Source organism: Crocuta crocuta, unplaced genomic scaffold (genome assembly GCF_008692635.1).
Source record: "Crocuta crocuta isolate KB4526 unplaced genomic scaffold, BGI_CrCroc_1.0 scaffold313, whole genome shotgun sequence".
Taxonomy (NCBI): Eukaryota; Metazoa; Chordata; class Mammalia; order Carnivora; family Hyaenidae; genus Crocuta; species Crocuta crocuta.
The window spans coordinates 807,949-834,479 of NW_027527814.1; the positions used below are offsets into that span (position 1 = coordinate 807,949).

Consider the following 26,531-nt stretch of genomic DNA (forward strand, 5'->3'; position numbering starts at 1 on the left):
ACATGTTACATGTGCAATGTGACAAGGCCTGGTGTTGTTCTGGGCTATACTCCGTGGATTCATCATCATTCCATGCAAGATGCACAGGGAAAAAAGGCTTCACTGGTTTGGTTGCCTCTGAGTAGTATAATTATCGATTTTTTGTTTCTCTATAATTTTATATATTCTGAAAATTATCTCCAAGAAGATGCATAGCTTAAAAAAACAAATCTCCCCAAAACCAAGGCCCCCTGCCTCCCCCGCTCTGTTCCCCAGAACAGCACGTCTGGGCTACAGCTTGGCAATGCCAGGGCTTCTCTTCCTGTAGGGTAACTTAGGCTGTGCTTCTGGGTCTTAGTATCTGTTACACAACCTCAGGGGTCCCAGGGCCACCAGTCTTAGGCCCAGGCATTTGGCCATGCCTGGTGGCTCTGCTCAGCAGCCCAGGGTGGGACCTATCAGACACTCCTCCCCTATCCCAAAGATCCTTACCCCCTCCCCTTTCTCCCCTCCGAATGGTTTCCTGGCCTATGAGCTGAAGGGGAGGAGCCTGGGTTCTGGTGCCCTCCTCCTGACAAAAGCCAGTCCCAGGAGGCTTCAAGGGTCCTGTTCACACATGTCGAAGGGTAGCTGAAGTGTCGAGCTAGAAAAGCCCAAGCCTAATGTGTTTCAGCAATTTTAATACATTTGAGAATATTTCATAGAACAAAGTAAAAAAGTATTGTCAGTCAGCAGAAGCCCATGATTGAGGGATACAGAAATGTAACTGGCCTTTTTGCAGTAAAGCTTGTGCTTGAAGGGAGAAGAGGCAAAATGACTTCCTGGAGGCTTTGTGTCAAGTGCCACTGGACTAAAAGCACCTCACAGTAGCACTTTTAAGTATGTTATGACCATCTAGAATTATCCCATAAAGCCAATACTGTTAAAAGGATCCTATTAAAAAAGCAAAAGTCACACTTCTAGAATCTTCTCACCTGTGGACCCACATGTAAATGTGAGTGGCCCAGCCAGGCACCACTGCACAGCTTCTTGTCAGAGAGGCAGAGATGGGCCCTTAAACAGGTGGGCCTGGTCCAGGCACTCCCTGCGGCCACCCTCTGCCCTGTCATTGACCCCACTGGCAGCTCTGTGAGCACAGCCCCATGCCTACCAGCGTGAGCTGCCAGGGCTGCCTCGCTTGGCTAGGGACAGGCGTGTGAACTGCAGATCCAGGAAAATCTTTTCCTTCACAAAACAAAAAAAAGCACCCCCAACACAATAAATAAACAAAAACATGGCCACAGATCGGACACACTGGGTCCAGAGAGGGGCACAGGCTTCCATAAGGGCAAATGAGACCAAGAAAGACCAAATGAAAAGACATTTAAAAACATTAGTTCTCACCTAACAGTCCCCCATGTGATAGCACAGGGCAACTGTCATCAGAGCAACAGAATAGAAGCTCGTCGGGGAGGATGGGACAGGTATCTCCCAGGCTCTGCCATTGTGCCCCGGGCTGGACTCTGCTGACCTCTCCCTCCTTAGCTGAGAACGGGCATTTCACAAAGCCTCCAGTTGGGGCAGCAGCCAGAGCTGCCAGGTTAGCATATCTGGGCAGGGCTGGTGGGCACTTGCCAGCCACCTGGTGACTGGGGGGCCAGCAGGCCACATGCACACATACACAGCCCATTTTACAATAACCACATTCTTTTCTAGGCTACAGACACGTCAAATCCTAGTCTAGAGCACCACGCTCGATCGCACAGCCCTTGGCCCACAGGCTGGCTGGCAGCCTTCGCATCCTGTGGCTGGGGCAGCAGTCTTCTTCCACTGGTGGCAACTCTTCCTCATGCTTCTTTGCAGGTGCCAAACATAGTTATGTTCTAGAAGCAACAGGTTTGACACTGTTCAAACCAATAGCTACTGTGTTAGGCACACACGAGACACGGGCTCTCTGTTACCAAGAAGGGCTGAGTCCCAGCCTGAGGGCCATCTCAACAGGACACCTCATAATAAGGCTTTGGTTCCACTGCACAGAAGAGGTGCCAGTGCAGCCACCCGTCACTTGGAACCTGGAAGGTGGCATGGCAGGGGACCGACTCCATCCCTGGGCTGCATGCCATGAGCCCTGAAGATATCTGCTGTAGCTGCAGACGCAGTGGCCTCCAACACCCTCCTTGCGAGGAGAGCTAAGGCACTTCCTAAATTCTTGCCTCAGAGGATTTGGTCTGAGCGACTCAGAGTGACTTTAAATTACACCATCTGGGCTCCCTCCAGCTGTGTAGCTTCTCCTGCTACTTCCAACTTCATTCCTGGCTTTCACCATGCTAATGTCCAGATTTTGTTTTAGTTCTAGGTTCACTAAACAATTTCACTTTGATACTAATACAACAGGAGCTATTTTCCCCCAATATTGCTCATAAGAACAAAATTTCTTTAAACCAGAACTCTTTTTGACCAATTATTTTGTCCAGAAACCTAATGTCAGAGCTGGGTCTCCAAGCCCCTTCAAGACTGAAGGACAGGTCGGCAGAGGGGGACCCAGCAGCAAAACCAATCATTCAGCAGCAGCAGCAGACCCCCGGAGCCAGGAACTTGAGCTGCAATCAGCTGTTAGTTCAAGTTGCAAACACTTAAGTCAGCCCTGTCTACACGGCAGCGGTGGCCATCTCACTGCCATGGTGATGCGCTCCTTGAAACCAAGCCCATGTCCAGGGTTGTAGCCTGCTGGCCCAGGCACCTCTGTCAGGTGCCGACTTCCCTGCCCGCTTCTCCCAGTGGCAGACCCTGTGCTGGCAAGGAGTCCAGAAGAGCTGCAGCTAAAGCTTTCATGAGCACCCTGTGAGCTGTCCACATCATTTCGCCCCCTTTCCCAAGTTTAGCTGTGCGTGAGCCGTTTTTTACACCCCGCAGCACTAATGTAGTTCAATATTCTCTTCAGAAAAAAACTCCGCAGCAAACAGCGTGTGTGGTGTGCGTTGAGCCCACGCCGACCTCTGAGGGGACAGGTTGTGTGCGAGGAGCCCAGTGTGAGCCGTGGGCCACAGACGCCAGAGTTCTCCAACTCAGAGGCCCCGGCTAAAGGCTCACACGCTGCGGGGCAGCCCAGAGAGTCGCTGAAAGCTTTACGGGGTGCATAGCTAATGGCGTTGGTGTCACTTGGTAATGGGGAGAGTCCTTCTGGTGTGCTCAGGTTTCAAAGTACTTGTAGATTGCTGTCACGTAAAGCATCACACTTTGCCAATCAGGCCGCTCAGTCCGGACCATTTCGTTAATGTCCTGGCAGAGAAGGAAGAAACCTGGTTAGAATCCCAGGTCACCTCCGGGCCCATCCTGACAGGCTTCCCCGACAGCTCCATGGGCCATTGCACTGGGCGGGGCCTTGGACTTTGGGCTAAGCCCAATCACACCCACCAAAGGCCTGGCCAAGATGCCTGTTCCATTGCTACCAAGTGTGCCTGTGAAGTGTCCGCATGGTCCCTGAGCTGGCTGTCTGTGCTCGAGCCCTAGCCCAGAGTCCCATACCAGTGTGCCCCTGCTCCCGGCCACAGCCCTCTAAGGCTGGCTTTTGTCTTCTCTGCGGTCTTGTTCCCTGCCTACCTCTCTTAAACCCTTCCACATGGTGGCTTCTGAGAGCCCTTCTCACCCCAGTCTCTGTCCTGAGAGAGTCTCTATGGGCCCAGGGTTCCCAGAACTCAACTTTCCAATGTCCTTCACCATGGCAACCATCTGAAATCATCAAAGACATTGTCCTCTAACTGTAACCTGCAGAATACCAGTGATCTGTGAGATGCCAGCTAATGAAACCCAGGACTTGGGATACATGATTGGGAGGCCCTAAAAGAGATCCACTGTTGCTGAAGAACATCTATGACTTTCCAGGGGAGCCATGGTCAAGAGCACTGCTCTGAGAGGTTCCATGGGTGAGGGACACGGAACATGCTGCCACAGCCAGCACGATGGAATGGGCCACACACTTGTGACTTGGTATAGAAAAAAGAAAATATGTTTGTTCAATGTAAGATCTTGACTAAAAGCTCTTTAGGGTAGGAAAACGGTCCACTTCTTATACGTTAGAACTTTACATGTGATGTAAAATACCCAGATAATGGGAAATATTTCAGTATCTCTGTACAGCTGAATAGAGGACACCCATAAACAAGGGTATTTCTGTCAATTCAGAAGATAATAACTTCTGGGACTTTACACGAACACTCCTGTGGGGTATGTATGAACATAAACACTTCTTCAAAGCCATCCAACTGTTACAAGTGAGGGTAAGGGGTACCCTTGAGTCCCTGACCTAGTCCCACAGGGCTCTTTGCGGAAATCTCTGAGCTGGGCACCCTGGAAAACACCTCAGTAGAGTTTTTACAATGAAAGTGTCTCTAGATGTGGAAGGACTGGCTTTGCATCTGGACACAGTATTTTCTTCAGAAAGTCAGACATGGTGACAAGGTGAGAGCTCTGACAGAAAGAAGCATGTCTGTTTTGCGCTACTGTGGGCACTGAGCAGAGGACTAATGACCTTAAAACGTGTGTTTCCTACAACTAATTTCTCACACTGTGAGTGGCATTTGCCATGTGGCATCTGCCACGGCACTTGTGAAGCATGGCGTACCCGCTCCACCGCTAAAGCCTCCTTCCTCAACTCGCACTCGCTTCCTCTCTCCAGGTTGACGAAAAGGCAGACAAACCCACGGGAATGCACCTCTGACAGTGACATGTTATAAATCTGTTAGCATTTTTCTTCTGAACCCAGAGATTCACCTGAAAAAGGAGGTGACTCTAAGGAAGTCAAAGTCGCCGGGGCTGTGGTCAAGATGACTCCACCTACCTCAGGTGCTTCCTGAGGATGCACAAAGCACCCACAAGACCAAGGTGAAACCCCTGCCAGGGCCCTTCTGGCAGGACACTTGCTCAGCCGGCCAGGGCCTGTGTGGACCCTTGTCTCACCCAGTAGCCACCCAGGAACTAAGAAGGAAGCTCTTCCCAACAAAAAGAAGGGGACTGCCAGTGACTTACCAGTGTAGATTTGATGCCGACACTCTCAGCTGCCTGGAAGGCCAGGGTGAAGTTCCTTCGCTGTAAAAGAAACCGTGTGACTGGAGTGGACAAGTGAAGCCAGGAGGAAGGTGACCTGTACTACCCGTGCTGCTGGGGAAGACGGACAGCCCCCTGCATTTGGCACCAGAACAAACCTAAACTGAAGCCCCCACTGACCCCCACTGCCCCTCTGCAGGACCCACCCGCTCTTCTTGTGACCGGCTGTAGAGCAGTCTCCACAGGCCCATTCTTTCCTTGCTATGGAAAAGGGATGCCTCTCACACATCAGTCCCAAGCTGCCTAGATCCAAACCCCCCAAAATGATCAGAAATACCTGTCAAATGAGCTTCCTCCCTAGGGGAAAATCTTCAAGGGTTCCCTGAGGGCAGGAGGGGACCAGAGGAAGGCTCAGGCCTGCGACCTCTCCTAATGCCCATCTGGACAAGGGCTCTCCCCAACCTGTCCCTGAGCACCTCCCTGAGTGGGACGCCTGAACTGCACAGGGCTGGCAGGAGGCTGGCCTGGTGTGGGGAGAGCCCTGCCCAGACGGCTTATACCTTGAGCAGTTCTCCGTGGCCAGTTCTTGGTAAAACCCTCAATCCTAAATGTCATCACCCAGGAAGGCTGGCAGCTCCCACAGGGAATGCTGTCACTTGGGGAATTCTGAGCCCACCAAATGTCCTAGAAAGGTTGGTCAGGGACTGGCTGGCTCAGCACAAATAACTCAATCCCACAGTAAGACCAAGCTGGGATAGGGCCACTGTGAGCCAGCACTGTGACTTGGGTCCTGCCAGTGGAAGCTCTGCCCCTCCCGTGAGGTAAGGACTCCAGGAGCTGGCTGTCCAATAGCCGGCCTACCTTATCTTGGCTGTTCAGCTCTTGATATGGAATGTGGGCTGGAAGGTATGTATGCAGGAGAGCACAGAAGGCCAGCCCGTCATTCCAGCTGCTGCTGAAGTTTGTAATATCAATATTCTGAAGGAAAAGACAAAAAACACGTAAGTAATGCACACTGTGATCTTCTCAGGAGGATGGTGAGGAGGGTGAAGAAGGTCTCAGATGCCACATAGCCTCCAATCCCCAGGCAGGGGGAGCCTATGGACAAGGCACAGTGTGCTAGGGGCCATGTCCTAAGACCAGCAGATGTCAGTGACTGGCCTTGTGGCGGTTCCCCACTGCATCCTGTCCACCACCTACAGATCGCTGCCACCTTGGCAGTACACATTTGAGCCACCTTCCCCTCACGTGAAGAATGGTGGGCACAGGGAGCTGGTCTGGCAGTTCTTCAGCATCGCAGGGCCCTGGGGAGCAGAGTTCTACGTTGAGAAGTTATGATTCAGCCTGACCTCCCCTATTAGGGCTCTAGGCACAGATTTACAGTACATAAAAAACTCTGTGTTCTGAAGATGTCAGCAGCTGCCATCTTGCATTAGGAGATGTTGGGAGCTGATTCACGCTGGGGCTGTGTGCCTCCCCATAGCGTTTCTCCCAGATTACCTCGACTTTCTTGTAAGACATACCTCATTCCATATTCATAGTATAATTATTTGCAACTATAAAAGTAACATATTCAAGGTAGTTGACTGTATGATAACACAATTTAGCTATTACGTAGCCTTTACCTTTACTTGCCAAGAATTCTTTTTTTTTTTTTTTGAGAGAGAGAGAGAGAGAGATAAGAGCACGCTCACTTGAGTGGGGAAGGAGCAGAGGGACAGGGAGAGGGAAAGAAAGAGAGAGGGAGAAAGGGAGGGGGAGACAGGGAGAGAGGGAAGGAGAGAGAGAGAGTGAAAGAGGACTCTTAAGCAGGCTCACACTCAGCATGGAGCCTGACTTAGGGCTTAGCCGTGAGATCATGACCTGAGCCGAAATCAAGAGTCGGACGCTTAAATTTCTGAGCTGCCCAGGCCCCATAAGAATTCTTCTGAAAGCGAAACTCCCCAATTAAATTTTGGAAATCCACATACTTTATACAAACGCCACAAACTGATAAAGAGAGCACTTCCCAAACACCTCTTGTTTAAGGTCACACTATTCTTTCACAAAGACTTCAACTGCATCAAGGGATATCTCTTAGGGGACTAGGAAAGCCCACATTTTATTATTGAAGACAAACCACCTGTTTCCTGGATACAGGTTCCTACTACTTCCAGGGACAAGTGATCACACAACAATATGAATACTATGTGTATGCGTACAGAGTTTCACAAACTTTGCCCTTCCTGACCCTGGTTTACAGACTGTTAGGTCCTCACACCAAGTAGAGGAGCTGGGGCTCATGGATGAGGGGCAGGTGGGGAGGACAGGACCAGGCCTGGCAACTGGCCCTTTGGGGAAGACAGTCTTAGTCCAGACTCAGCAGCTCTCAGGCCTTTCCTTACAGAAGCAGCAAGCAGTGTGGAAGAGCACGGAGCTGAACTTTTCATAAGCTTTTGTCATCCAAGTGAATTCGGGCCCCTGAATGCAGACATCCAGAATGTTGCCCTCTGGGGGGGCTTCTACTCAAACACAAGCTTTCAAAAAGGCAGCAGCTCTGTCGACAATTATTCCAGAAGTCATTTCCCCTCTGTAACCTGATTATCTGGGGCAGCCAGTCTCGCTGATCTGCCCTGAAATCATTGTTCATAAACTGTGGTGAGAAAAATTACCAGATTAAAGCACAAAAGGATACAAACTCTGCCAAGAGTCACAGGGAAGGTTGCAATAAGCTTTCAGGGCCATCTGACCTGGCCTCAAAGAGTGCAACCGCCAACCCTCCCCAGTGACTGGGGACTGGCAGGTCCTCCCTGCCTCGGTACTGCATTCCCCACACTTCCTGGCCACGAAGACACAGTCCAAATAAGCATTCCTGTCCGGTTCCCGATGGGCCCCCCTCCAGGGGACAATAACAGTCACCAACTCCTTTGAGGGCTCCAAGCAGCCAGTGGCGTCTGACAGTTACTGCTGAGCCGCCACAGCAAACCTGCCTCTTTCATCTCATCGGAATCTCAGGAAGCAGCCAGTCGCGGGGCGCCAGCACCATCTGGGAGGAAACTGGAACTAGGGAAGGGAAATGACCTGTCCAAGGTGCTGGGCTGGTAGGAGGGAGGACTGAGTGTCCTTTTAATTCTACTATCACCCAGGAGGAGTTTTAGGTAAGGAGGCTGGGGCTCAAGGAGGCCCAGGTCCCAGAGTTAATCTATGTGGTTATTCAAACTCAGGCCTGTCCAAAGCCCATTCACACTCTAGAAATCCGACTTGATCTCATGACAAGTACCCTGATCAAGGACCCGAGGCCATGGAGTATTGCACGGACAGGAGGGCGAGAAGTTTCTTAACAACTGTCCAAGCCCTGTGGGAGGCCAACGGCAACAGTGGCTGCTAAGGACTCCCAAGCCTTGCCCCCAGAGGTCACATTCGTTTCTGGAGGAAAACAAATCTCCACTTCCTGTCGCCACAGCCCCCTCACTAGCTCCTGAAAGGCAGGCGTCTGGCAGAGCTGCCTACGTGCCTGGCCTCCCAGCGCCTCGCGGCATAAGCTCCTGTACCAGAGGAAACTGCTGCGCCCCAGCTCCCCAGCTGTGGGAACCCCAGCCTTCTCCAGCTTCCTGAACACAAACCCAATCTCAAACCTGTAACCTCCAGGCAGAGCAGCGACTTCATTTACAAAACATGCCAAAGAAATTTAAACAATGAGGAAACAATGGCTTCTTGAGTTCCAGTATAGGGGGAGTTTGAAGTACCTGACTACCAAACTTCCAAATCAAAACAAAGTCCAAACCCAGGGAGGCTGGCAGGTGTCACTGCCCCTGCCAGCTGGAGGGGAGCCACGTTGGGCACTGTACGCAGCAAGGGACAGTGAAGCCAATACCCAGGAAACCCAAGTGAGACCTTCAATGCCCTGTCCCCCATCTTTCTATCTTCTACCCCCTCTAGAGAAACCCTGGGGGAAAATGAGGCCAGTACTTCAAAGGAAATGGAGAAAAGCCTAAAATATGAGAAAGCAGGCCCCAGGCAAGGTTGCCACCACCCCATGCCACCACAGCAGCACTGGGCCTGCACCCTCTACAACCCATCTCACGGCTTGTTCATTTTTTAAATGTTTTTAATTTTAAAAAAAGTTTATTTATTTTTGAGAGAGAGACAGAGACAGAGCATGAGCAGGGGAGGGGCAGAGAGAGAGGGAGACACAGAATCTGAAGCAGGTTCCAGGCTCTGAGCTGTCAGCACAGAGCCCGACGTGGGGCTTGAACTCACAAACTGCAAGATCGTGACCTGAGCTGAAGTCAGATGCTTAGCAGACTGAGCCACCCAGGTGCCCCTCTGCTTGTTTTTGATGTTCAAGGCTGGGAAATCAAACTACTGTGAAATAATGCAGATTGAACATAGAAAAGTCCATAAACAATGAGGCTGGTTCTCTCAGGCTGAAAAGGGTGCTAGAAAAGCCAGATGGAACAAGAAAGTTCTGCCTGCTTGCTCTCTGGAGCTCTTAATTTCGAGGCTATTAATTAGGCTTAAGAAACCACCTCATGGGGCATGTGGGTGGCTTAGTCAGTTAAGCGTCTGACTTCGGTTCAGGTCATAATCTCACAGTTTGTGGGTTTGAGCCCCGCATCAGGTTCTGCGAGGACAGCTCAGAGCCTGGAACCTGCTTCGGACTCTGTGTCTCTCTTTCTCTCTGCCCCTCCCCCCTCATGCTCTGTTTCTGTGTCTCAATAATAAATGAACCTAAAAAAATGTTAAAAAAAAAAAAAGAAGCCACCTTGTCACAAAGTTATCTGTAATAGCTTTAGGACTTTCATAGATATAAATTTTGAGATGTTTATTTCACAAAGGTTGTCTAGGAATGGACTTTCTATTTTTAAAAAGTGGCCTTTTCAGTGCATAAGGGAAGTCCTTGATGGTAAAACTTAAGTGCACTTCTCTCTGGGCAGAAGGGCCGATTTATACTTTGCAGATTAGCACAGGTGCTGCAGCAGGGTTGAGGGCCTTCTGCCCTGCACATGTCCTGACTCCTAAATGGATGGGTTCTTCAGCAGGCCAGCTGATACCTATAAAATGAACTACTCTTTTTTATAAAATGTTTATTTTTGAGAGAGAGAGAGAGGGAGAGAGAGAGAGAGAACATGAGCAGAGGAGGGTCAGAGAGAGAGGGAGACACAGAATCTGAAGCAGGATCCAGGCTCTGAGCTGTCAGCACAGAGCCCGACGTGGGGCTTGAACCCACACACTGTGAAGTCATGACCTGAGCTGAAGTTGGACGCTCAACTGAATGAGCCACTCAGGTGCCCCCAAATGAACTATTCTTAAAGGCCAAAACATGAGGTTTCAAGGAATATGCACACCAGTGCTCTATTTACTGCTCACTATTCACAGGCACTGATGCTAATAAACTTTCTAAGAAGGAAACAGTTATCTTTTTCTTTTTTAAATTTTTTATTTTAGAGACAGAGAGAGCACCAGTGATGGAGACAGGCAGAAGGAGAGAGAGAGAATGATAAGCAGGGACTTGATCCCACAACCCTGGGATCAAGACCTGAACCAATCAAGATTCAGATGCACAACTGACTAAGCCACCCAGGTGCCTCCAATTTTGTTTTTAAAACAGAGACATGGACATGGAGGAGGGCACTTGTGGGGATGAGCACTGGGTATTATATGGAAACCAACTTGACAATAAACTATTTGTAAAAAAAAACAACTTAAATATCAACCAAAAATAAAATAAAATAGAGACATGGAACACAGTAATTATAATGCAAGTTTCTTTTTAAAAAATTTTTAATGTTATTCATTTTTTAAACAATTTTTTTAATGTTTATTTTTGAGAGACAGAGAGAGAGCACGAGCAGGGGAGGGGCAGAGAGAGTGGGAGACACAGAATCCAAAGCAGGCTCCAGGCTCTGAGCTCTTACCATAAAGCCTGACACGGGCTCAAACCCACAAACCATGATATCATAACCTGAGCCAAAGTGGGATGCTTAACCAACTGAGCCACCCAGGCGCCCCAATGTTTATTCGTTTTTGAGAGACAAGAGACAGAGCAGAGAAGGGGAGACAGAGGGAGACATAGAATCTGAAGCAGGCTCCAGGCTCTGAACTGTCAGCACAAAGCTCAATGCAGGTCGCAAACCCACAAACCTTGAGATCATGACCTGACCTGAAGTTGAACGCTTCACCAACTGAGCCACCCAGGTGCCCCTATAATGCAAGTTTCTAATTAATGAATTCAAATTTTGTATTTAGTTTTCAGGTCAATTCAGGACTTTCCTACTCTTCGAGATAAGTCTATGTTTGGATTAGGTGGAAAAAACGAGAGGCTTATGATTATGTGCCAGAACAAAAGTTCAAGAAAGCATTCAGCAGAAACTCACATGAGGTACTTTGTTGCATTTTCTCCCACAGGCGCATGTCCTCCCATCCAGGAAATGTTCACTAAGAGATCTGATGGGGCAGATGGACGTGGCCTGTTTCATAGGCCCATCTGCTGTCCTTTTCACTATCATAAAAATTCAGACCTAGACATCTAACACCCTCACACCCCTCCATAAGACTGGCTGGGCGCTTCCAATTCATTCAATTCTTCACCTGGGCCAGAAGCCCTCTTCTGCTCCTGTGACTTAGATATGATGCTGGCCTTTATGTCCTTTATATAGCCCCACTTTGGTGTGCCTTTGTATGCACTAAGAGTTGAGAGATGGGGTAAGAGAGCGAAAAAATTACACAAAATATCCACAGAAAAAAATTGTTATAAAACACCTTAAAATGTTTTAATTTGTCTGAAGTTTAATAAAGGGCCATAAAATACACCCCTAAATTCCACATATTCTTTAAGTAGTTATTAAGGTTCTGATCTATTTAAGGAAATGCCACTTTTATGGGTACAGGGCAAGAAGCCAAACACCATGATTCATCTCTCTGCTCACACCAATTTCCTTATGCCTGTCTCAACTGTGGAAGAGTGCAATCACAGCCAAACACAGGCAGAGAGGCAGGGTCCTTCCTGGGACTGAAAATACTGGGAATGCTACCTGCTGGGGGTGACAGCCCAGCCTTCAGGGGATACAAGTGAATTACAAACAAAACCCTGCCCAAGGTGCCTCAGCCGCAAGCCATGAGGCAAATTTTGGAGGGAGTCTGGAAATCTGAGAGAGGCAGGTGAGGATACCTTTTAATGTGTGCTATGGTAGGGGGGTGTGATGTCTAAAAGAGAAGAACAGGGGCGCCTGGCTGGCTCAGTCAGTATAGCATGTGGCTCTTGATCTCAGGGTTGTGAGTTCAAGCCCCACACTGGGTATAGATATTATTTAAAAATAAAAACTTAAACAAACAAATAAAACAGAGGGAAAAAGCATCAAGAGACAGTATTTACCATTGCTGGTAATGTTAAATTAAACACGGGAGGCCCCAGAAGACCTTGGATGCAAAAACCTGCCCGGTGCCCAGAGCTGCCATGGTGTGAAATGGCAGGCCCACTCCGGCTGCAGATCTAAGGGTGGTGTCCTAGGGACTTCAGTGCTTTCTCCCTTTTGAAGTTTAGCCAAGCTCTGTTCCAGGTCAGAGAAGGGGAGGGGAGGGGGGTAAGACAGCATATATCCATGGGCTCGCTCACCATGAAGTCCAGGTGTTGGGACTACGTGGTAAACAGGGAAGAAGGAAGGAACCCAGCAACCCTCAAGACAGGGCCTCGCATCTTGTGCCCTTTGTCGTGGAGGGAGTTCTAACAAGGACCTTTGATTTTCACTGTGCATCAGAATCACCTGCAAAGCCCTTTCAAGGCCACATGCTCAGCTCTACACCAGAGAGGATGACCCAGTTGTCTGGACGTTATTTTCCTTGAAGGTCCCCAGATAACCTGGGTCACTACCACTGACCTAAAGACTGACAGCAGGTCAGGGGATGGGAACATTTAAAAGGTTAAATCTGGCAGTTTGTGATGATGTTCACAGAAGCACATCCAGCCCAGCTTGGAAACCACTCACAGTCCTGAGGGCTGGGAAATCAAGGGAGAGCATCAAGCACCAGATAGAACTTTCCTGACCAAACTGGACGTCAAAGCAATTAAACAGCTGATGAAGGAGTTTGTGAACAGGAATTCCAATGAAGCAGGAGTGACTGACAGAAATGGAATGGTACCATTTGGCAACAGTGATGATGAGTGGCCAGCGCCATCTCAGAAACAGAGAGCCAGTCTTGCTCTGCCCTAGCTGGAGAGATGGGACACAAGTCCACAATTGAGGTGTTTCTGCCAAAACCTGGAACTGGAATCAGATCTAACATCTAGTTCTGTTTTCAAGCTTATACTAGGGAGAACAGCACAGGACTATAATCAGCAAAACCTAAAATGTAAAACTCTATAGGATACATGATCCACTTCTCTCAAGAGGACCAACTGAAAGGAAAAAAAAAGGGGGGGGGGTTTACAATTAAAATATACTTAAAAGAAGTACATTATCCAAATGCCATGTGTGAACCTTATATGGATCTTATTTCTAACAAATCAAATAAAAAAACCATGATTCAGTCAGGAAGTTTAAACTAAATATGAGAGGATATTAAATGACTGGGAGTTGTTCTGGAAATATCCAGGTGGGGGTGGAGAGTGCAAGGACCGTGTGCAATGACTTGTGTTCAGGGTGCATGTGCACAGGGTCACTTTGCCACTCTCATTACTTTAGTGGGTATTTGAAAATTTCCACAAAAAACAAACCAACCTACAACTCAACAACTAAAAGATAAATAACCCCACTGCCCAAATACAAAATAAGCAAAGGATCTGAAGAGACATTTACCCCAAAGAAGACAGATGAATGGCCAACAACACATAAGAAGACACTCAACTCCATCAGCCAGTAGGGAAATGCAAAGCAAAACTACCAAGAGCTACCACTTCATACCCAACAGTACACATGTTATTTTACAAAATGGAGTAACAGAGGTGTCTGGGTGGTTCAGTCGGCTGGGCATCCAACTCTTGGTTTCAACTTAGGTCATGATCTCACAGTTTCATGGATTCAGGTCCTGCATTGGGCTCTGTACTGGTAGCGTGGAGCCTGCTTTCAGTTCTCTCTTTCTCCCTCCCCCAGTCATGCTATCTCTGTCTCTCTCAAAATAAATAAACTTAAAAAAAAAATGGAGTAACAAGTGCTGGTGAGGATGTAAAGAAATGAAAACCATATATTGCTGATGGGAATGGAAAATGATGTAGTTGTTGTGGTAGTTCCTCAATAACTTACACACAGAATTACCAGATGACCTGGCAGTTCTACTCTAGGTAATCCACATAAAAGAAGTGAAAAGAGGTGTGGAAATCAATACCTGTCCAGGAATGTTCAGGACAGCATTATTCACAATAGCCAAAGTGTGGAAACAACCAACCAACAAAAGTCTACCAACAAAAAAACCAGATAAACACAACGTGGCATATCCATACAACGGAAATGTATGAGTCATAAAAAATTTTCATAAAAATTTTTACTGGGCTTCTGGGTGGCTCAGTCGGTTAAGTGTCTGACTTCAGCTCAGGTCGTGATCTTGCGGTCTGTGGGTTCAAGCCCTGCATTGGGCTCTGTGCTGACAGCTCAGAGCCTGGAGCCTGCTTTGGATACTGTGTCTCCCTCTCTCTCTACCCCTCCCCTGCTCACACTCTGTCTCTCTCTCTCTCTCTCTCTCTCACAAATAAAGATTAAACAACACTCAAAAAACAAATAATCCAGTGAAGAAATGGGCTAAAGACATGAACAGACATTTCTTCAAAGAAGACATCCAGATGGCCAACAGACACATGAAATGATGCTCACCATCACTCATCATCAGGGAAATACAAATCAAAACCACAATGGGATAACACCTCACACCTGTCAGAATGGCTAAAATCAACAAGTCAGGCAACAACAGATGCTGGTGAGGATGTGGAGAAAGAGGACCTCTTTCGCACTGCTGGTGGGAATGCAAACTGGTACAACCACTCTGGAAAACAGTATGGAGGCTCCTCAAAAAATTAAAAATAGAACCACCCTATGACCCAGTAATTGCACTATCAGGTGTTTATTCAAGGGATACAGGTGTGCTGTTTCAAAGGGACACAAGCACCCCAATGTTTATAGCAGCGCTATCAACAATAGCCAAAGTATGGAAAGAGCCCAAATGTCCATCGATGGATGAATGGATAAAAAGGATGTGATATACATATACAATGAAGTATTACTCAGCAATCAAAAAGAATGAAATCTTACCATTTGCAACTACATGAATGGAACTAGAGGGTATCATGCTAAGCTAAATTAGTCAGAGAAAGACAAATATACGACTTCACTCATATAAGGACTTTAAGATACAAAACAGATGAACATAAGGGAAGGGAAGCAAAAATAACAAAAAACAGGGAGGGGGATAAAAACATAAGAGACTCTTAAATATGGAGAACAAACAGGGTTACTGGAGGGGTTGTGGGAAGGGGGATGGGCTAATTTGGTAAGGAGCATTAAGGAATCTACTCCTGAAAACACTGTTGTACCATATGCCAACTTGGATTAAATTTTTAAAAAATTATTTAAAAAAATTTTTTTAATAATTAAAAAAATGAAGTACTGACACGTTACAACATGGATAAATTTTGAAACGTCATGCTAGGTGGAAGCTAGGCACAAAGGCCACATATTGTAGGACTCCGTTTATATTCAATATCCAACCTACTGAGATGCAGAGAAAGCAGATTAGTGGTTGTCAGGGCCTGGAAATAGGGAGTGACTGCTAATGGGCATGGGGGTTTCCATTTGGGGGTGAGGAAAAGTTCTGGAACCAGACAGTGGTGATGGTTGCATAACACTGTGAAAGTATTTAATGCCCCTGAACTGTGGACTTAAAAATCGCTGGAATGGGAAAACTTTAGGTTATGTCTGTTTCACCATAGTAAACACCAAAAACTCAACCTCCCCTCCCAAAGCTGGCAGATTGTCTGAAGTAGTTCATGCTCAATAAACTCTATACACCAAGTAGATCTCATAAGCAATTAACCTATCCTAGAGTGTTCACTGAGAAGTTATCATTACTTAATCATTCATCATTACTTAGTCATATCATTACTTAAATGTAAGGATTCACAAGTAGGTTTTATGGGAAATTTTATAGCTCTATTAAAAAAACATTTCTTAAAAACAAACAAGCAGTTGAACATAGAAGGCAGGGTACCAATCTGCTCCCTTCACCACCAGGATAAATGAGCAACTATGGTAACTAGAAAGGAAGCTGATATATCATTCTCTGTGTATGGCTGTTCCAAAGTCAAGTATGGAAACTGCCATGATTCTGTGGGTGAGACAGCTACATTTAACCACAATGATGTTTCTCAAAGTAGCAAGCACACTTTTAGGATATGGCTCCAACTAAATCAAAGCTTCACAAAACAAAATCTAGTATAATAATAACATTTTGGGTTTATAAGGTGCTATAAATTGTTTCAGTCAAATGAACCTACTTTGGGGGAACAATTCAGAGTAAGTTAGCAAATGTCATCCTAAGAGATGGGAGTAATGTCCCCACATTTCCCATAAACTCCTTCAAAGGGAGACTTTGTGGAGGAACACATAGGAACTAAGATGCCTGCTTTTTGAAAATTTGGGAAAACTGCCACTAGGAAGGGACGGTATAGGCAAGAGCTGCTGACTAGGTCATACTTGTCCTGGGCATATTGTGAGCAGTCTTATGAGCAGCTTAGAAATTAGTTCTGCCTTTTCTAGATTTAGTTTATCTTTGGCAGGTGTTATTAGTCACCAAAATGCAATCTGAACTAAAGAAAACACAGAAATCGTCAAGCAACATTTACCATGGCATGTGCTCTGGGGAAGGGCTTGCGTGGCAAAGGAGGAGAGAAGTTTTGTCTCCTTGTCCTAACCTTCCCAATGGCTTCCCTGAGAATACTTGTGTTTGAGAGGAAGAAAATTAGGCATTCCATAACATCTTTGGGATGGCCTCCTTTAGTTTATCCTGAGGACAAATGCTACCAATTTTATCTCAGGCTCTGAAACAGATAGATGCAGGGCAATCTGAGTAGTGAAGGCTGCCCAACAGAAGAAGCGATGGCTCACACCAAAACCCTGTTCAAATGCCTTCTCTGAGAAAAGGCTCTTCAGACCCTTCTGGTGACAGGAAGGAAGCTCTTTATTTTGCAAGGCTGACTGCTCCTCCATTTTAAGTCTTTATACTGATTTGAAAGACAGCTCTTATAGATCATCATTTGAAAAGCAGAGTGGTGTGACAGAGATACCATGGGTTTTAGAGTCCCACAGACCTGGGCTTTGAATGTTAGGGCCACTACCTACTAGCTAGCTACAAGACTGTGGGGGCATAATTTACCTCAGAGAGTCTCCATCCTCTCATATGCAAAATGGGAAAGAAACAATTATGAGGATTTAATAAGACAGAGTCTATGAGGGACACAGAACAGCTCCTTCAGCTAGAGCTTGGCATGTCCTGTCCCCTTCTCCCACCTCCTCCAAGATGGTGCTGATTCCACCTTCTAAACCACAAATAAGTGTAAGACAAGAGACTCTGTCCCCATCCCAGGAAAAGCCCCAGAGTACCAGAAGCCAGCCACGCTGGTTCCGAGTCCCTCTCTTCTAGTTCACACTCTGGAACTTCAGGACACCTGCCATCTGGTCCAGGGAAGATCTGTTGGCTCTGTGAGAATCACATGGACTTCTGTCACACGACTCCCCTGTGCCTATTGCAAATGAATAGATAGCACTTATATGACTTTACTTTTCTCTCTCAGGTGTATTCTTTGCCAAGTACTGAACTGAAAACCTAGCACCCTCTTCAGGCACTCCACAAAGGTTTGCTGAATAACATGCTTGTTTAAGAAAACTCTTAACGGGGGGGGGGGGGGAGAAAGAAGAAAAAAAAGAAAACTCTGAGGAAAAGTAGAGAAATTCAGCATTGGGGGGGCGGGGGAGTCCAGAGGATCTGAAGGCTTCAGTAGAGAGGCAGATCTTAAAAGAAAAAAATGCTTCAGGGGAGCCACGTGGCTCAGTTAGTTGATCATCCAACCATGATTTTGGCTCAGGTCATGATTCTAGGATTGTGGGATAGAGCTCACATGGGGCTCTGAGCGGAGTGTGGAGGCTCCTTAAGGTTTCTCTTTCTCTCTCCCCTCCCCCACTCCCTGCCCCTTTCCTCATGCTCTCTCACCAAAAAAAAAAAAAAAGCTTCAGCTTCTAACATGAGGGCTGCTAGAAGACAGCCCTTATAAAGCATAAAGGACAGATATGAAGTATACCCAGACTCATCCAAATACCTTATATTTGAAAAATGTAATTTATGCAAAAAAGGATACTACTTCACAGAGACTACAGGACTACAGAGACTAGTTAATTCAATGTAGAGCAAAGATTTAGACCACTGCATTTGTGGCAAGCCCCAGCTCTTCCTAGCTTCTGATGCCCATCTGGATACATTGGTATCCTCCTGGTACTCGTGTTTCAGGGGGACAATCGCCCACTCCTCAGAACACCTTCTGATGCATGCCCAGCTAGAACATGAGCCTAGGACTACTGGTCTTCCTCGGCATGGCACTTCCCTTTCTGAAATCATAAGGAATATATCTGGTCTGACCCAGAACACCAAAGTACAAGGCAGCCTGGATGTGAAGTGGCTATGGTAGTGCAGCAGCTTGGGAAGGAAATGATCTCAGGAAAGAACTGCTCAATATAGTGTGCTCACCTTAAGATGAACTTATCTTACTGTTTACGTCAGGAACAGTTCTTCTAAATCTTTGAGGGATTTGTTTCTACACCTATAAGGTACCATTCTGGCGGAGGGAAAATGGCAAAACATCCAAAAACAGCTATCACACCTGTGGAACCACCCTCTTGTAAACCTAACTCAATGGTTTACTACCTTCCCATTGGTGCAGTAACTATGAAGGGAAATGGTGAAACACTTTACACTCTGGACCAAATATAACCAGATACCACCAATGGGAGAAAATGATGGTGCTGTCACAGGGGAGGGGATGAGCCTGCATTCCGCTGGGGCCCTGTGCATGGAGCACTTTACTCCTGATCCCAAACTTACTTTTCTGGTTTTGCTTTGCATGCCAAGTTGGTTACAGGCACTTTTTGTTGGTGTCTTGGCATATAACACATTAAGATGCAGCCAAATAAAGAGGGTTGAGGGTCCTATGGAGAGATTCGTTGCAGCAGAAGTATAAAGGCCACTCAAAACTGGATTCTACAAAGAACAGTCATGAATGCTTACAATTACAAATCTGAGTCATTAAAAAAGTTACATTACGCCCAGGAAAAGACATACTTTTAAAAGGCCTGGAAATATTATTGTATCTCAGAAATAATTCTGAAAGTTCCTTGAGGGCAAAGGTCATGCTCCAGACTGCATCATATCCTTCCTTGTATTTAATGACCATTCTGGTCATCCCTGGACACATCACTGAAGAAGATACGTGGATGGCAAATAAGTACACAGAAAGATGCTCAACAACACTGCTTCCCAGGCAACAGGAAAATTAAAACCATGAGGAGATCTCACCACACAGTTATCAGAACGGCTGGAGGCTGACCACACACAGTCTCGGTGAAGACGTAAAGGAATTGGAACTCTCGTGTACTGATGGTACAGCCACTTTGGAAGACAGTCTGGGAGCTTCTTAAAAAGTGACACCAGGGCTCCTGGGTGGCTCAGTTGGTTGAGTGTCCAACTTCAACTTAGGTCATGATCTGACAGTTTGTGAATTCGAGCCCCGCATTGGGCTCACTGCTGTCAGTGCAAAGCCCACTTCAGATCATCTGTCTCCCCTTACTCTCTGCCCCTCTCCTACTGGCATTCTCTATCAAAAATAAACAAATGTTAAAAAAAAAAAGTGACACCTATGACCTACCACATGACCCAGACAACTCACTTTCAGATGTCTACACAAAGACCTGCACATGAATGCCCACAGGAGCTTTACTTATAAGCAATAGCTGGAAACAACCCAATGTCTGGCAACAGCTGAATGGATAAGCAAAATGGTGATACGTCCCTAAAAAGGACTTGCTCTTCAGAACAAAAAGAGGAAGGGAATTATTATACACACAATATGAATAAATTTCACAATCATTATGCTAATGATAATGCTAAGTAAAAGAAGCCAGAACCCTCCCCAAATTGAACATGCTATGATCCCATCTATATAAAAATATTAACCATATATGGGGATGGTTTCACAGGCATAGGTATGTCAAAACTCATCAAACCATAAACTTTAAATATGTGCAATTTATTATATGTCAATTCTACCCCAATGCATCTGAGTTGGTTTTTTTTAAATGTTTATTTTTGAGAGGGAGAGAGAGAGAGAGAGAGAGAGAGAGAGAGAGAGAGAAAGAGAGAGAACCAGCAGGTGAGAGAAAGAGAGAGAGGGGGAGAGTGAAAGAATCCTAAGCAGACTCCATGCTGACAGCGAAGAGCTGGCCAGATGCAGGGCTCTACCTCACCAACCATGACAAGATCATGATCTGAGCCCAAATCAAGAGTTGGACACTTAATCAACTGAACCACTCAGGCTCCTCAAAGCATCTCTTTTTTTTAAAGAGACCCCAGGGCTACAAACACATTTAGGTGCCGCTTCTCTCCATTTTTAAGCTTTTTATTTATCCCCAGTGTTTCAGAGCACTGTCACTGAACATAGTCTGGGCTTAAACCACGGTAGGACCAGATACAATCTAAGTGACTCTGCTAGAGGACGCCCTGGGCAGGCTCTGAGAAGGCAGAGAGCCGTGTCCTTGAGTTCTCAGGGCTCCAGGTTAGTTGCTACATATGACTGTAGAGACAAATGCAATCCAGCTTTCATAAGGTAGACTTCTTTGCCAGACCGTCACTACTCTACCCAGGTTCCCTCTTACCTGTGAGGCAATATTTTTAAAAATACTATCATAGGGACACCTGGGTGGCTCAGTTGGTTAAGCATTTGACTCTTGATTTCAGCTCAGGTCATGATCTCACGGTTCATGGGTTCGAGCCCCACATCAGATTCTGTGCTGACAGCACAGAAGCCTGTTTGGGATTCTCTGTCTCCCTCTCCCTCACTCTCTCTCTCTCAAAATAAGTAAATAAAACATTAAAAAATCATTATAAGGTTCTGCCAGGTTAGGGTCACATTATTAGCTTCTCTAAATAAAAGACAACAGTTTCTGTGGCAGATTAAATTTTTCAAAAAAGGCCATAGCAATACTTCTGGCCCTAGATCTTCTCCAGAACCTTACTGCATCCCTTCAAGGGGTGGAATCTATCTCCCTTCCCCTTACAACTGGGCAGGCCTTTGTGAATGCCTTGACAAACAGAATGTGGCAGAAGAAATGCTACATGACTCCCAAAGCTAGGTCATAAAAGATGAGGGGACTTCTATCCATCTCTCTCGGGACATTTACCCTGAAACATAGCCAGCAGGCTGTGAGGAAGCCCAGTCCACATGGAGAGGCTGCATATGGGCTTCCAGTCCTGGTCCAGGGAAAATCACAGCCACCATCAGCCACCAGATAGTGGTGGGAGCCTCAGATGAAGCTGAAGAGAGCAGAGATGAGCTGTCCCCACTAAGCCCCACCCAAACTGTAGATATAAGCTAAATAAATGTCATCGTTATTTTAAGCTATTAACTTTTGGGTGCTGATTGTTATGCAGCAGTAGGTAATCAGACCATCCTCCTTTCTCCTGCATCTAAAGAGCCTATTTGGAAAGGAAACTAGTTTGTCTTTTCCTCCTCCTCCCAGTATCTAATGGTTAATTACCCTTTCTATAATTATATATCGTGAGGCAGCAATAGAACATCTTTACAAATTACCTTTTTCTACAAACAGAGAGGTCACCCTAAATTTCCTGAATGACCTCGGGCTAAACTCATTTGTGAAAAGCCAGAGCATCATGTATATAATAAAATTAACCTGTCAAATTTCAACTCCTCTGTAGACTTCATATTGTTATGTTGGCTTCTCATCCAAAGCGAATGAAACACACACACTCTCTCTCTCACACTCTCTCTCTCTCTCTCTCTCTCTCTCGATGTAAGGCAGTAAAGGACTGTGTGTGCTGAGATGATATATAAAGATTATTTGACCCAGATAATTTAATGATTCTGCTTTTAGCAAAAATAATTAAGAAGCTCTTGAAAATGTTACTTCTCTGATTTCTCCTCTATTTCTGAGCATTCCTCATAATAAAAACACCCGTTTACCAGAATCTTAGTGAAGAGCCTGGGACCCTGCTGGGGAGGCAGGATAGTCAACGGAAAGAGCCTGGGGCTAGGTGTTTGGAGGCCCAGGCGTATGACCTCAGGCAAGTCTGCCACTTCTCTGATTTGCAGTTTACTCACCTGAGAAGTAGAGCCTTGTGTCTGCATGATTCCTAGGGGTCATCTCAAGTCCAATGTTCTCCAACTTCTGAGAGTGTAATTCTGGGTGCTCATTCAGATGAAGTACTTCAATTTTTATCTAAGCAAACTAACTCCTGAGACAATTATATTAAAGCTAACCAAGAGCACTGGCAATCAAACCGTGTTCCTACATCCATCAGGTTTCCACTACGAATGGGAGTTAAATGGGGAAAGGATGAGGGGAAAGGAACGGAACCCTGAGTTATGGAGAACAACAGGCCTCTAGGGCTCTGTTCAAACTCCTCAGGTCCCTCTGGCCTCTAGCACTTCCAGTCCCATTCTGTTGATGAAGTCATAACAGGTACATGTGAGGGAGCTGTCAGCCAGCTGGAGTGGGGGAAGGGAGGGTAAATATGATTGGGTAGTGTCACCTACTATGCACAAAAACACTGATCAAACTAATATATCATAATGGTATTAAGCAAATAAATTTAAAAAAATTACAGCCTTGACATTTCTGCAAATAGATGTTAACAGTTGCTGTCAAATTATGTTTAAACAGAATGCAAGAAGTACATTGTGATTCTGGGAAAACTTTGTTTCCCAGCTGCTATGTTTGGCATTAAAAGGAATCCCCTGAAAACAGGAAGCCATTCTTTCACTCCACTGTGACCATGAGGCCACCCGCCTAACCTCTGCTGTGTGCAGCAGAGGACACAGGCCTGCGAAGAGCTCAGAGATGTGAGCTCTTTGTAGACATGTGAACTTCATACCAGGCCACCAGGAGCTTTCTGGACATGAGGGCAGAGAATGACCAGGCTGTGACAGTGTCATGGCTTAACTGGAGAGAACGGGTGAGTATGTGGAATCCACATGAAGACTGGGTGGGACTACAAATCTGCCATTTCTGTTCCCTTTGTTCAAGTATTTTTAACCCCTGGAACATAGTGATATTTACAAACAATAAGATTTTTGCATGGAAACTTAGCTTCCATCCAAACTGACAATGTAAAACAGAAAAAAAAAATTTAGACTTTCAACCTAGATTCAATTCAGATCAAAACTCTTATCGGCTGCCTGCACCTTTCTTATTTTTTAACTCTGGGAAGTCATTCCTGTGACCTAAGATTCCAGTTATAGAAGAGGAAATGAAACCATCTAAGCTTTGCTTTGACTATCAGGAATTCCGAATGTATTATTTTAACTGCACTCTATCTACTGGCAGAACTCCCAGCTCTCCTGACCTCTCCCATTCCACCCTCTGCTGCCTCAATCCTAACTTGAATCATGAAGAGTAGATGCTAGGAAAGTGGAAAAGGAAGACAGGGAAGAAGGATTGGGGGAAAGAGGCACTCCATAATGTTTCTTCATGAGAGACTAAAGACCTCTCCGAAAAGGAGGGGAGTATCAATGGAAATACCATTCCACCCTCAGCTTTGGACAGACAAGGGGCAGAGGGGTCATGTGTGGAGGGGACGCTTCTCTATTCCCTGCTCCAGGATGCAGTGAACAAGAAGAGGAATCACAAGAAACCTGAGCTTTTGGGGCCAGTATCTTCGAGTAAGGAAAACTACCTTCATCAGGAGAATTCACTCACCCCACAAGTTTCAGAGTGTTGGAAATGCACAGTGGCCTGAAGAAAGGTAGAAAATGCCAGGTGCCTGGGCTACCCAGGTAGACACTAGCAAGTACCATATGAACACTTGATAAATTAAGAGAACTTTGTTTTCTCCTACTTGTCTCTACCCAGTCTAGTATTTCAAAGGAAGCTATGGGGGGACTGAGCTATTTTTACCTGTCCATTAATTCTTACTCTACCTGATTCTTCAATCCACGGGGACACAGAATTCTGGGAGAAGAAAAGGTAAGTACTCCTTTGTTGTTGTTGCTTAGTGAAAGAGAGTTGAGAGGAAAAGAAATCAAAAAGAAAGCATGTGAAGAAACTTCCAGTTGTGGTGGGGCAGAGGTTGACAATTTCTCTCTCTATAAAACAAATATAAAACTGGACAAAATCGTCAAAAATAATAATTTCAGGTAAGAACAGTGGGAGTCTGTAGCCCTCATGCCTAAAACTGCTCTCATCTGTTTCCCTCTTTTATTTTATTTTTAATGTTTTTTATTTATTTCTAGGAGAGAGAGAGAGAGAGAGACAGCGTGAGCAGGAGAGGGTCAGAGAGAGAAGGAGTCACAGACTCTGAAACAGGCTCCAGGCTCTGAGCTGGCAGTCAGCACAGAGCCCGACGTGGGGCTCGAACCCACGAACCGCGAGATCATGACCTAAGTGAAAGTCGGACGCTTAACCGACTAAGCCACCCAGGTGCCCCTATTTCCCTCTTTTAATTAAAAAATAATAACAGCAATGAACAAAGCAACAATGTCAACACTGTTAATAGATAATAAATAGAATATATACAGCAAAAGGAGCACAAAGGAAGAATGATGAAAAGGACCCACATCAGAGCAAAGTTACTATATTTTACCATATTAAGTCTGAAAAACCTTAAATCAACTGGGATAAGGTGTGTATTACAATCCCTAGAATAATCATTAGAAAAATAACTATTCTGGGGGCACCTGGGTGGCTCAGTAGGTTAAGCGTCTGACTTTAGCTCAGGTGATGATCTCGCAGCTTGTGAGTTCAAGCCCTGCATCTGGCTCTGTGCTGACAGCTTAGAGCCTAGAGCCTGCTTCAGATTCTGTGTCTCCCTCTCTCTCTCCCCCTCCCCTGCTCACTCTCTCTTCTCTCCCAAAAATAATCATTAAGAAAAAATTTAAAAAAAGAAAAATTACTATTTTTTATTTTTTTAAATATTTTTATTTATTTCTAGGAGAGAGAGAGAGAGAGAGACAGCGTGAGCAGGGGAGGGTCAGAGAGAGAGGGAGATACAGACTCTGAAACAGGCTCCAGGCTCTGTGCTGGCAGTCAGCACAGAGCCCGACGCGGGGCTTGAACCCACGAACCGCGAGATCATGACCTAAGCGGAAGTCGGGTGCTTAACCGACTAAGCCACCCAGGCGCCCCAAAAAATTACTATTTTTTAATGTTTACTTTTGAAATAGTGAGCGAGGGTGTTGCAGAGAGAAGACGACGACAGAGGATCCAAAGCAGGCCCTGCGCCAACAGCAAAGAGCCCAATGTAGGGTTCAAACTCACAAACCATGAGATCATGACCTGAGCCAAAATCGGATGCTTAACTGACTGGGCCTCCCAGATGCCCCTAGAAAAATAACTTTAACTATATGGTAATACTTGATTATGTGCTACCTGCAAGAAGTGAACACACTGGAGAAATATATCCCACACTAAATGTAATCAAGAGAAAGTGGCTCTATTAATATAAAATAAGGATTTCACAGCATAGAGTATTATTAGAGATAAAGAAGGTCATTTCATAATGGCAGAGGTAAATTTCTCAGGAGGACTTAATCCTTCATATTTATGTACCTAGCAACAGTTTTAAAACACATTGTTAAAACTACAAGGAGAAACAGAAATCTACAACTATAATCAAAAGACTGCAGTATTCTTTACTCAAAAACTGACAGAAGAGGTAGACAGAAAATAGATATACAGTAGATACGGACAATGCTCAATGAATGGGATCTAATCAACGTTTATAGAACTTCCTCCAACAACAGCACACTAGGATTTTCTTGAACTATATACCATACATAACTCTACTCCACAAAACAAGTTTCAATACATTTAAAAGGATCCAAGTCACAGAAAGTACATTCTCTGACCACAATCAAATTAAGTTAGAAATCAGTAACAGAAAGATCTCTGAAAAATCCCAAAGTATTTGGAAACTACATGAAATACTTCTCAATAATCCATGGATCAAAGAAGAAACCAAAAGAGAAAAGTATTTTGAACGGACTGAAATGAATCAAAATCAAAATTTGTGAAATGCCACTAAAGCAATACTAATGGGAAAAATTTCTAGCAAGAAGTGCCCATAGTAAAAAAGAAGAAAAGCTTCAAATGAGGACGTAAACTCTAAGGAACTAAAGAAAAAGAGCAGATAAAACCCAAAGTAAGCAGAAGAAAGGAAGTAATAAAGGCCAGAGCAAAAATAATGAAATAAAAAAAACAAAAATAATAAAGAAAATAGAAAAAAATTGGTTCATTGAGAAGATAAATAGGGGTGCCTGGGTGGCTCCATCAGTTAAGCATCCAACTCTT

At 45.5% G+C, this 26,531-nt stretch overlaps 1 protein-coding gene across 2 annotated transcripts in view; it reads right to left on the reverse strand.

The window, feature by feature from the left end:
• Window positions 1-642: 642 nt before the first annotated feature.
• SPECC1L (sperm antigen with calponin homology and coiled-coil domains 1 like) overlaps window positions 643-26,531 on the reverse strand; it is a 100,886-nt gene continuing 74,997 nt past the window's right edge. For both annotated transcript variants that reach the window (XM_077775329.1, XM_077775321.1), the window contains exons 13-15: window positions 5,863-5,979; window positions 4,984-5,043; window positions 643-3,237 (exon numbers count right to left, since the gene is read on the reverse strand). In XM_077775329.1, coding sequence (XP_077631455.1) covers window positions 3,148-3,237; window positions 4,984-5,043; window positions 5,863-5,979 — 267 coding nt within the window. In that variant the 3' untranslated portion in view covers window positions 643-3,147. The remainder of the gene's footprint in view (window positions 3,238-4,983; window positions 5,044-5,862; window positions 5,980-26,531) is intronic.